The 13021-nt window shown below is 37.7% G+C and overlaps 1 protein-coding gene across 8 annotated transcripts in view; it reads right to left on the reverse strand.

Annotated features, from left to right (window-relative positions):
• ARB2A (ARB2 cotranscriptional regulator A) overlaps positions 1 to 13021 on the reverse strand; it is a 363106-nt gene that overhangs the window by 305211 nt on the left and 44874 nt on the right. For all 8 annotated transcript variants that reach the window (XM_075067103.1, XM_032802756.2, XM_075067099.1 and 5 more), the window contains one exon: positions 9019 to 9119. In XM_075067103.1, the coding sequence (XP_074923204.1) occupies positions 9019 to 9119 (101 nt within the window). The remainder of the gene's footprint in view (positions 1 to 9018; positions 9120 to 13021) is intronic.

Genomic DNA, 13021 nt, shown 5'->3' on the forward strand with positions numbered 1-13021 from the left:
TAAACTATCCCATCATAACATCCCCTCCATATACTTATCAAGCTTAGTCTTAAAGCCAGATAAGTCTTTTGCCCCCACTACTTCCCTCGAAAGGCTGTTCCAGAACTTCACTCCCCTAATGGTTAGAAACCTTCATCTAATTTCAAGTCTAAACTTCCTAATATCCAGTTTGTACCCATTCATCCTTGTGCCTACATTAGTACTAAACTAAACAAAAATGATTTTATTAAGTATAAAAAGTGGGATTTAAGTGGTTTCAAGTAATAACAGACAGAACAAAGTAAGTCACCAAGCAAAATAAATCAAAAACACGTATGTCTAAGCCTAATACATTAAGAAACTGATAACAGGTAATATCTCGCTCTAGGAGATAGCTCTGAGGAAAGCAAAATTCCCAGACCTCCCCATGGCTGATCCAGTGATGTGAGGAAAATTTCTTTTCTGTCCCAAAAAGGTTATTACACTACTCATTACCAACAGTATATCCAGAAACCCAACTCTAACAGTAAACTAAAAAAGAGAGGAGGGAACATTGGTGGAAACAGTAACAGATCATATAGTAGCTTACATGGATGTCCAGGAGCAACTGGCTTCTACAGCACCTTAAGAACCAGCTGTGATGTTGCACTCCATATGTTTCACGAAAATATGCTTATGAATGTGAATATGATGTAACTGGAATATGTTTTATGCAAAGCTTATAATCTACTGAGTTTGTTCATCCTATTTGCATGCATTATTTCTATGTCTGGAGTTAGAAGAATAAGATATAAACTTGTATTACTGATGTAAACATATTAAGTGGAAGCCATTAAAGGTGCTTCAGAATCAATGAACTGTAAATGGCTCTGTGTATGTGTGGGCCAGCCAAGGAAGAATGGAGGCTGGGGTCTCACGGGACATGTGATCATGGAATCCATCTTAAATCTGGTATTTTTCCATTTAGAAGGAGGGACAAAAGATTCCCGCCTTGTGCCAAAGCTATAAAAGAGGGTGAAGCAGGACAAAGTGGGACAGTCGGAGAAAAGCCCTGCTTACCTTCTGAGATGACTGCTGGAATTAACAAAGACTGTACTAGGGGAAAGGATTGGGCCCAGACAAAGGAGTCTAGTCTGTGAAAGAAGCTCATTGGAATATCTCCTAGAGCGAGATATTACCTGTAATCAGTTTCTTAATGTATTAGGCTTAGACATACGTGTTTTTGATTTATTTTGCTTGGTGACTTACTTTGTTCTGTCTGTTATTACTTGAAACCACTTAAATCCCACTTTTTATACTTAATTAACCCAGAGTAAGTGATTAATGCGTGGGTGAGCAAACAGTAGAGAGGTCTCGTCAGTGCAGTTAATCCACCTCCCCGAGAGGCACTACTTGTCAGTAGGAGATCTCCTGCTGACATAGCCCTGCCCACACGGGGCCAGGGGTAGGGGGAGGATTAGGTCAGCATAACTACATCAGATTAAATCAGACCAGAGATAAAGATATAACCAAGACCTCCATAAACTGTAGCTGAACCTAAATACTGTTTTTCAAAGGCCCTCATTAGTAAGGCAGGCTGGACATTCTATAGCAGCATCCGTTACTTAAATTAAATGTAAAAATCAATAATGTTATCAGCAGTTTCCACTGAATTTATCAAAATAAATAACACATTTTATTTTACCATGTGCCTGAGAAGTTCACACTGACAATGTGTAACTGCATTGCAGAAGTTGTCAGAGGAAAGCTGGAGGTTTTGGCAACTAGGTTAAAACAAGCTAAAGCTTTTGGCTTCTAGACAGGTAAGTTTGGAGTTTTGGCAAGCAGGAAGCAGTTGATGGTTTTGGCCCCAGGAAAGAGATGCTTTTCTACTTCTTTCCTTCCCACTTGCAGAAGGCAGAAAGGGAACTTAAACAACTATTTGGGTGGAGGTAGGAGGGTTTGAACTTTGTTTTCGATCTAACCAACCTGTGACAGTGTCCACCTGTTCCACTTCCCCAATATTCACTACCATATCCAATAACAGCAAGCATATTAACTGGGTATTTCTGCTTCAAGGACCAGCCCCGAAGTAGCTGATGTTGACATTTAATTGTCACTGAGTTTGTGTGTTAACATCCCACTGATATGAATGGAGCAGTTCCCACTGCTGAAAACAGTGTCAGGCTGATAGCAGCGTCAGGAATACAACAGTACAATGATTTATTTTTGGAAGATTATCTTCACAATAAAAAAGGAATAGAATTGTCTGTCTTTTTAAATGAAAAGTTAAGATTCTGATGCATAATTCTAAATCACGGAATGAATTCTATTGTAAATTCCCCAGCTGTGAACAAACTGTAAAATGCACAGGAATATGATCCACTGTACAAAGCAAGTTCCAGGTTCCTGATGATAAAGTATAAACTCTGCTACTTAAACTCTCCACCATTAACATTAAACAGTAAATTAGACTGGTAAAACAGAAAGGCAATCCTCCAGTGGGAGGATCAGCATACAGAACAACATGAACCAGGAAAGCGCTAATATCAAGATCCCCATAGGAAAGATTCTGCACAGCTGGTAGATCTTGCATAAAACAAAATTCCAATTCTGTCAAGTCTGGAACATCAAAGGTTATTGTGTATCTCAAGATGTTCCCAGAAAACTGAAAAAAGAAGTCGCCTGCTAAAGGTACTGTATTGGTTAATCTTATTGCTTCTAGGAACAGGGAGAAAATCTAGTAAAGGAATTAAAAATGTAAACAACTTTTCACTAATTTTTCCTGAGTTCTGCAACTCAAAGGAGAATAATAATAAATATAAATGGATTTTAAAATAATTTTATTGATGAAGGGGTTCTCCACATCTATCCTTTTTTTAGAAAACTCCAGGTAAAATAATATGACATTTTTCTGCAGTGGGAGGTATCCTCTACACAAAAACTTCTGACGATTCTTGATGGAAAAAGGACACTAAACACACACATACTGGAATGGAATCATTGAAATGGAACCATCTAGTGAAAATGAAATCAGTGTGTTTTCACCGCCACACTATGTTGAACTGTGTTCTGTTTAAGAACTGCTCTTTTATAATTTTTCTACTTTCCCTATATCTAATAGACAAACAGCTTGCTTGTTTACCTCTTCTCCCACAAATAGTGGACAGACTTTAAATCCTCACTTCTTTTTTCTCCTCTGCACACTGATGTTTCTGGTATTAGATGCTCTATTCATTGTAAGGCAATGTGAACAATGAATATGGCAAATAAAACTTATTTTGCTGTGCAATTAATATCTGGTTTTTTATTAGACGCAATAAAAATCCAGGGTAAAAGTATATTTAGATAGAAGTTTTTATTTCAAGAGAGAAAACCCTAAAAAGAAAAGAAAACTAAAGGCTGAAAAAGATTACATGGTAATCAAATCTATCATGACAATGCTATTAAACAGTTGAAGATTTCACACTTGATTTTTATCCTCAAGTCTTCCAACTGCATGAAAATCGTATGTGCAAAAGTCTGCTAAGTGCCAACACAGTCAATGTCAGCCTAGGATGTAAGACCTAGGATGGCGAGAGTGGATCCGATTCTGATTGAGATAAAGTTTCTAAAGCTTTTATTTTAAGAAACTCATGACTAACCCATTGAAACACTCCTCCCCATTCCCCCCACCTTTTTTAACTATAACATTCTTCAAATCACAGCAACTTGCCAGTAGTTACATAAACAACCATCTGCCTTATTGTATCTTTTCTGTTTTTCAATTTAAAAAAAATGTAAAAACACATTTATCAACAATGTAACATACTCCCATCTGGGTTTTATGAGACGTTCATCACTTCTTTCAAGAAACGTGCTAACAATAATTATGAAACTACCTCTGAACCATGGGTACTGTCATGTCACTATGATGAACCTACCGCCAATTGCTGCCTACAAACTAGAAGGATTCACTGATGCACATCTGACATAATCTCTTCAGTAAAAGTCTTTCCAAACATCAGATTTTCAAAAATGGATTTAACATATGCAAATGAACACTGCACACAGCTAAGACAAGCATTTATATTTAAATGTAACTTTTCTTAGGTACTATTTAGAGGTCTTCATTCTTCTAATAGCTGTTAGACCACAAAATGACTAATTGTCTCTCCACCTTCTTTACTCACCAAAAAACAAAGTTCACGGTAAACAGACTATTAAAAGTTAAAACACCTGCTGATTATTTAAAGGGATTTGTCCCTTCTGTATCTCTCACTCTCTATTATTTAAGCCATTTGTTTGAAAGCAAGCCTTTTGATTTCAGGGGAAGAAAAGAGGAAGAAAAAAGGAATCCCATAGCAAAGAAATATATTATTTGGGTGGCGCAGGGAATACAGCCTATAGTTAAGGTCGTCCTCCATTTTCCGTTATAACACTCCGTTTTCAGTTACATGTAGTTTCAACAAACTTTTGCCATTTGGGATGAAATTAGCCATGTCATGTGTCTGCCTTAGAATGAATTTATATTTCAACTAAAACAGTTCAGTCACATCTAAAAATGAGGTTAGGAAAAAACACATTGTTGTGCACATGTTAAAAAATTTCAGAAAACTGTCTCACTGAGAAACTCTAGCACCACCACGTCTTAGGCCGGGAGTTGAAAGTTGGCAAAGGACTTCTTTTGTGTTAGGGATGCGCTTTTACTGTCTCTGTGAAAATTCACCCACATTTGGCTAAGTTTTGAGCTCTCAGAGAAAAAAAAAATGCAATTCACATATACTAAGTAGAAACTTGTTAGAGCTTGGCAACTTAATCCTTTGCACTGAACAATCTCCATCCCCTCACAAACTCTGCCACTTGACCTGCACATGCTCCATCCACAGAGCATGCTCATCCTTGGGCTCCCAGGAGCTGAACAGGATTTTCCTTACAATAGTTTATTTGCTGAAAATTTATTTTTCAGTCCTACAAAACCAATCATGATTTTGACACAAATTCAGAGAGTAGTTTTGGCCCCATTCCCCTCCCCCTACCCCCCAGGACTGAGATTCCATTTACAAAATGGCCAGAGGAAGAGGAGGTGGGAATGGTGCTGGTCCCATTGCCCCTCCCTTGTAACTTTCAGCCCAGTGGTTAGGACACTCAGCTGGAATGTGGGAGATGTGGTTTCAATTCCCCCATCTGTCTGATGTGCGGAAGGGATTTGAACATAGGTCTTCCACATTGCTGGAGAGTGTCCTAGTGTGCTGCTCTCTACCTCTGAGGAACATCCAGCACCCACATGTTCATCTTTATAAAATGATTGTGCAGTATCCAGTGCAAAGTTTGTCATGCTAGGTGTCTTCAGAAGGCTCATAATGCACTGAGCATGGTTGTTATAGTGATGTTATAGTAATTACAGTAATGTATATAGTTATAAGGCTGAAAAGGTATCCTCATGGCTTAAAGCAAGCCCATGCAAAAACTCTCCAAGAACAGGGATGCAGTTCACACCTAGTCAGGGCATGGATGGGACAAACCAAGTCCAGCCTCACAGGAACAATGGACACTGGCTTAGGCAGCAACAAAATAATCTGTTAGACCCTCGAGGGAGTCACTCCCTTCTCTGACTGAGGTGAGATAATGCTGACCTGGCTCTGAAAGGGGAGGATGGCAAAGCCAAGAGGAAAGAAAGGACATGATAAAAGGGAGAGACATTTTGCCATGCTCTCTCTCTTCCACTTACATCTACAGACACTACCACCACCACCAAGCGACTGAACCACTGATCAAAGGGGAGAGCCTGGCTGAAGAGCAGCCAGCCTGTGGTGAGAAGTATCTAAGTTTGTAAGAACATTGAAAATGTTAAGATGAGCTTAGAATGCTTTTTGCTTTTATTTCATTTGACCAAATCTGACTTGTTATGCTTTGACTTATCACTTAAATCTATCTTTATAGTTAATAAACCTGTTTGGTTTGCAGTGTGTCAGAAACTACTCTTGGGAGAACAAGCCCGGTACTATCAATTTCTTTGTTAAATTGAACTCATAAGCTTGCAGCGCCCAGTGGGCATAACCGGACACTGCAAGATGGAGGTTCCTAGGGGTTGTTTCTGGGACTGGAGATATTGGCTAGTGTCATTCGCTTGCAAGTAGCTGGGAGCAGCTTACATTCCAGAGGCTGTGCATGAACAGCTCAGGAGTGAGGGTTCTCACAGCAAAGCAGGGTAAGGCTGGCTTCCAGAGTCAAGGATTGGAGTGGCCTAGCAGATCACCGGTCCAGATAACACCAGCAGAAAACATCAAACCTAGCCACAGAGTTATGGGATATTCTGACGTGACTCCCTCAATATCGTTCTTGTTGAAACTGTTCCAAATTTTATAAATAGTCAGTGAAGTAGAATTTTCAACTTGGGCCTCTTTATCCTATGTGAGTGCATTAACTACCAGGTTATATGTCATTCACATGCTCTTTCCCTAGACAAATGTCTATTCATAGTAATTTATGACGACAATGAACTGCCACTATGAAAGAAAATGAATAGTAATTGGGCCAGGGAAAATAATGTGAATGAGTCTGGCATTTCCTAAATTTTAAGTGCTTGACTTTGCAACCAATAGTGTTATTTTTAACATAGATTTTTAAAAAATGAATATTTTATTTAAGCATGGATAACCAGTATGGTTGGCATTTTCTGGCAGTTCATAACTGGTTGAAAAGCTGATGGCCTTTGGACACAGCAGGTAAACAAACCAGCCCAAACCGCCAGGGGCTTTCCCTGAACAAGCGACAGACCGACTTTGAGAAGCACTGTACTAGAATGCAAAATTAAAATCAAGACACAATTTTAAAAATATGGAATTGTATCACATGATTATGTAATACAAGGATGATTTTAAAACGTCAAAGGATTATGTTTTCCATTCAAGGCTATGCTATTCATAAGTCATGAACATTCTTCTATATTATGATGAAAAATTCTACATTCTTTGTAGATCCATGGCATATTCTTGACATATTAACTAAATTCAGAAAAATATTCCACCACTTCATTTATTTTATGCTATCTCAGTAAAGGGAGGTGGTAGTGTAACCAAATTTTTAATACATATTATTTAAGTAATCCCACAGAAATTTTCTGATATAGGTTTTCTGTAATTTACGTTTGTCTGCCATATAAATTAGGTGTTTTTTCTTGCATGATGGTGCACTATTTATGTTACATAAGACAAATACTATGTATATTTGAGGGGGTGTGTGCGCATACATCTCCTTTTTAACTCCTGTATCCTCTTCCCCTTACTCTCCATTCCTCAGTTTCTATTGGAAGGGCATCCTTCCTTTCTGCACATTGTCTAGACTTGTCCCAACTGCTACACCCAGCAATCTCTACTTTGACTGTATTTAGCTCCTCAGATCACACTCCATTCATTCTATCATGGCTCAGTCAGAGGAAGTGGAGTATTGTCTATGCTATCCAATCAGTCGGGTACAGGAGCAGATAATCACTTCTGTGACTAGTGTTCTCTACCCTTTGCTTGAGCCCGCTTAGTCAATAGCTACAAAATTTCTCAGAATATACAAAAATCCTGTTACAATTAGAAAACAAACACCTTATAATTATATATATGTTCAGTCTTAATAAAATATAGCGTTGGCACCATCACAAGCAGCAGAGAATTAAAAAAAAAACTGATACATTTAAGTATATTTCTCATTATGCAGTCACAGAAACCAGTTCAAGATAATTTATACTATTTATTTTGGAACAGTTGATTGTGGGCTGTTGTGTTTAATATTTTAATGTGGTTACACTTGAACAGAAAGGAAATTTCAAAAAGACAAAATGTTTTCTAAATATGTTCACAATCAAATAACATCCCTCAGTAATCTGAGTTAAGTTTACAGAAAGAGGAAATTAAGACCAAAGCGTTTCAAAAAATGGGCCTGATCCCACAGTTAGGCAAAATGGCCAATGAATGAGGAGCAGAGGCAAAGGTTGATCACAGGTTTTTTGTTGATAGTGCCATGGTCCCTCTCAAGGATGGACAACAAGAGACAAAGTCTCTAAGAAAGCAGTACCAATTTGTGCATCAAAGAATTCCTTTTCAAGAAAGGTCTCCAAAAGCCACTGACTACAGCAGGACCAACGTACTGACAGGTCACTGTGCTCAAACTGCTCTCTGCTATTGGGCAGCAACAATCAGGGGAGAGCAGTACAGACCCAGACATGCATTTTCTTACAGCCCCTGTGGCCAGAAGTATTCTTTCATATCAACTCAATACAGCTTCCCATGCATAAGAAGAAGGACACACAAACTGGAAGGCCACTTTACTGCACAACTAAAAGAGGTATTATACACTGCAGAGCAAATTGATCACATCTCTATCGAATACTTCAGTAAGCAAAGGGAAAGAAAATAACATTGAAGCATCCTATTCCAAACTATTCTGACAGAAAGTAAAAGATTTGGAAAAAACATTTGCCAAAACAAAAATGGTCAAATCCAAACATTTATTTTAGCAAGACTGATCGCTCTCGCTACCAGCTGAAGACAAGAAAAGAAATCAGCAGATTCAGCTAATATGTCCCTTCCGTATGGAAAATGATGTCACAAGAGTTTAGTACCTATGCTTTGGCTGGTGGAGAGGAAAGTTAGAGAAATTATGTATTTTTTTAAAAAAGCTATCATAAGATATGAAAAATACTCTTTTCTGTTCGTTTGCAATGTTGTTGTAGCTGTGTTGGTCCCAGATATTAGAGACACAAGGTGGCTGACATAATATCTTTTATTGGGCCAACTTCTGTTGGTGAAAGAAAGACTTTCACCCACCTTGTCTCTCTTCTGTTTGTACCATCCAAACTATATTCTACTTGAAACACAAAAGAGGGTCAAAAGATGTAGTCCAGGACTTAAATTGCAACACTATAAAATTATACAGTAAATAATTTAAATTACTGTTAGAGCATTAAAATGCAGAACATTTTTTAAAGAACAAGGAGCAATTAAAATAATTTCATTTCTACCTATATTTTAATACACAGAAGAAAACTACAGCACACAGTGTACACACACATACACACACAACATATACCTCTCCAAGAGCTTCGTAGCGTTTTTGGTTCCATCTATGCAAATCTTCACGGTAGTTAAAAACAAATGGCTCCCCAGTTTTTATATGCCTTAATTGCCCCTCTATAAAAGAAACAATAAAATTAGTTTTAAATATGCATTTTAATAGAGTTTTAAAAGCAGAGGTAACAATTCACTGTTGAAAGCAAAAGACAATGTTCATCTGAAAGCAGAACCGCTTTCATTCATATACCACATTATTCTTTCTCCCTCCCCAATTTCAATGTAGGACACTTAAATCAAACAGACCGCAGCAAGACCACCATCACATTCACTTCTAGTTCACATTCACCTCTGAATCAAGTGAAGCACAAACGGTGACATATTGAGCTTTAAGCCCAAATTTCAGCCTGGCAACTTGTTATATATACAGCTCATATTTATGTCCCTGAAAGTATGCCCCAAAATGAAGAACTAGCAGCTGAATGGTACAAATCAGATTGTTAGCAAACCAACCAGGTAATTATATACCAACTATTAATCATTTGTACTCAATTAAATTGCACATGCACAAAGTGTGAGTGCCACACTGCAATGCAAAAAGGAAAAGATTTTTTGAAAATTAAGCTCTTAATCTCGAAAACAGTTTCAGTTACAAGTCATATGCCTTAGCACCCCAATGCAATGAAGCGAGGGGATTTTAGTTCAGCACACATCTTGGAACTCTTGCATCTTGAGCTAATAGTAGAAAAATGAGCAGCATGTCAAAGAAGAATGTGCACACCACAGCAATTTTTTTTGTAGAGCAACATTACAATCTCTTAGCTTCAAAGCTGAAGAACAGTAGCACATTCAGCTACAGATGAAGGAAGGGATTAGATGGAGATGATTGAGGAATAAAATGGCATCCCATAAAGACTGGGGTAGGGAGAAGTATATCACATATTTTACCAGTTATATTTCAACTTATTAGCCAAAATAAAAAACAAACTGTTATAGCCATAAACGGTGGTACAAAGTTGTGTTTAACAAGAGAAATGACTAAAAACAACAATATCTAAGCATATTATCCTAAAATGTTGAACTACCTGAAGGATAGAAGCATGGTTTATTAGCAGACTTTTTCCTCCTCTGCAACATGAAGACAAAGACATTAACTCAGCTGATATCTCCTTGTGAATTCTAAACTTTGATAACATTTTCATGCACAGAATTCTTTTTTTTAGAAGATTAGTTTTGAAAACTCCTGAAGTGGCAAACAAAATATTTGAGAGCTTTCTGTTGTCTTCAGTGTTTATAAACCTGCTTATAAACCTGCTAATTTAATAACAGAAGAGGTTTGACTTTCTCAGCTCTGCCATTACCTTAGTTTCACTATATTTTTCCAATTACTAACCTCCAGGGAAATGTTCCTTCCCAAGTTCATATTCAATATCTCAGGTCCCAATATCCCTCTCTCCATGGAATCATCACCATACTCTAAGACTTCTACATTTTTTAAATTTCTAGGCTCAGTTGTTGCTTCTTAGCTAATTACTATTCAGTATAGCTTGTTTTAAAGCAGGTTACCGATGAAGTTCTGATCTTCCTAAGGAATCATAGCAAATATCTAGCAAGAACTGTAGTTTATTTTCAAGTATTCCTAAAATGTTTGGAACCTCCATCTTCTCAAATTCTACAAAGCAGAAAATAAAACCTCTTACTTACTTCTCCTTCACAAATAGAAACATACAGATGATGACATAAAAATGCTCTATAGTACATATAAATTATAAATATCAGAGCAAAACATATCCCTCTTTGGCAATACCCTAACCAGAAGCATATGCTATAGGGTTTGTTACTCCCTACAAAAGTCACTCAGGCTATTACATTAGTGATGGAACTTTTAATAATATAATTCTAAACCATCATCCCCCCCCATCCAGATTTCAGCCCCTCTCCTTTAGAAACCACATGTGCACCATTAACTCTGAAGTCAGTAGAGCCGACAGACAATAGTAGAGGCTGTACGTATCTTAAAAAAAAACTGAAAAGTGACAGAGTTAACCCCTCTAATCAAAGAATGAGCATCACTTTCATGACACTTTTAGTCTCTAAGTACCTTTCTTTGAAAGCCATCAGGATATTAAAAAGCTAAGTGTTGCATAAATGACTATCATTTAAAGGAAAGCTTTTTTTTTCTCCTTAAAAGTGAAAAGTGTAAAAAAGACAGCATTAGAAATGAAAGTTCTCTATTCACAGAAAAGGCACTGCATGGCAATAGGAGTGTAAACTTCCCAGTCTGCCCTACTACGGGTTTCAAACAATTTTGTAGGGACCCCTTCTGGGAATCTGATTTTTTTTTAGCCTCCATGCCTATTCAACCCTTCATTTCTCATCTGAGATTGATAATATGGGTACCAACTGTGATGATGGATTTTATAATGTAGATATTAGACAATTATAAAAACCATCAACTTATTTAACATACATCACCATCTAGATGGTGGCAACTTGTGGTCTCTGCTAACGTAGCCTGGATTCACACTTGTGACCTATAGTAAAAGACAGCATCCCATTGCTAATTCAGAGATTTATCCTGTTTTCCCAGAGAATGCCCTTCTGAAGAACTATTTTCCCACCAGCAGACATGGAATTTTCAAGTTTAACTCAAATGCATAAATTGCTATCTAAATTATTAATAATACAGTAGCAGTTGTCTCCATCAATGAGTGAACTGAGTCGAAGTAAAATATCACTAGTGGTAGGGACATCAATTTAATTTTAAATGTTAAAAATAAATAGCTTTAGAAATTTTTGTATCAAATATTTCATAATGAAAGAAATGAAGCTGTAACAATCTATTTATGCATATATTGTACAAATCTAAATGATGGAACAGCATGTTGGACCAAGGACTGTTTGACAGTTCTACAAAATTTGACATTACTTAGCTAGATTTCTAAGAGCGTTATTGTGACATTGGTAGGCTAGATGCTAGCTCTTGCCCAGGCTGCAGGCATTAACTAAGAACTGACATCATCATAGCTGGAAACCGGATCAGGTCACCTGTATGTTGTTTTTGCTTGTATGTTGCTGCATGCATTAAATCTCACTTATAATATCTATATCCCATGTTATAAGGTAATATTTAAATGTTATGGTCTAACTGTAAAAGTGTTTGCTCTGAAATGGTAAACCCGAACAGTCAGGAGAGAAACATCCTGATTATCACTACAAAAGTTTTATGTACCCCACCTTAATCAATTAGTCTCAGAGTTGGTATGGCAACACCCATTTTTTCCATGTTCTCTGTGTATGTGTACACACACACACCTTCCTACTGTATTTTCCACTGCATGCATCTGATGAAGTGCGCTTTAGCCCGTGAAAGCTTATGCTCAAATAAATTTGTTAGTCTCTAAGCTGCCACAAGTACTCCTCGTTCTTTTTGCTGATACAGACTAACACTCTGAAACCTATTACCAAGTGTGAAATACTAGTTTGCCACAGGAGGTGTTATCTCCCACCCAACAGAATAAGGCCCATAGATTCCAGAAGAACCATTGTGGATTCATTGCGGAAATGACTTTGTTTATTGCTCCCCCCACACGAATGAAGAGGGGACGTGCATGTGAACTTGTCCCATCATCCTGAGCTCTGGGGAAAATAAATAAAAATCCCTGACATGAAGAAACTGCATCTTTTTGGCTGTTTGAACTCTGAAGGGCCAGAGATTCTAAACTGAAGACAGAGATCTCCAGGGGTTGCCTCCTGAGTCTCCCCTGAAAGACACTTTGATCACAACAACTATGTCACTCTTCGGATTTAGATGGTAACTCACTTGTGTGTATATGTTTGCTTGCTTTAACTTGCAAATAACTCTCTAATTTCTTTTTCCTAGTTAATGTCATGTGTCGGAGCCCAACGGCCTCTGGCCTAAGATGGCAGCCTGCAGGGCCTTAAGATGGCGTCTGTATGGCCAATTGTAGGTCATCCAAAGGTCACACTAGCACTGTGTGTTACCTTGAGGGCCGTGTGCA

The sequence above is a fragment of the Chelonoidis abingdonii genome, chromosome 6 (assembly GCF_003597395.2).
Source record: "Chelonoidis abingdonii isolate Lonesome George chromosome 6, CheloAbing_2.0, whole genome shotgun sequence".
NCBI lineage: Eukaryota > Metazoa > Chordata > Testudines > Testudinidae > Chelonoidis > Chelonoidis abingdonii.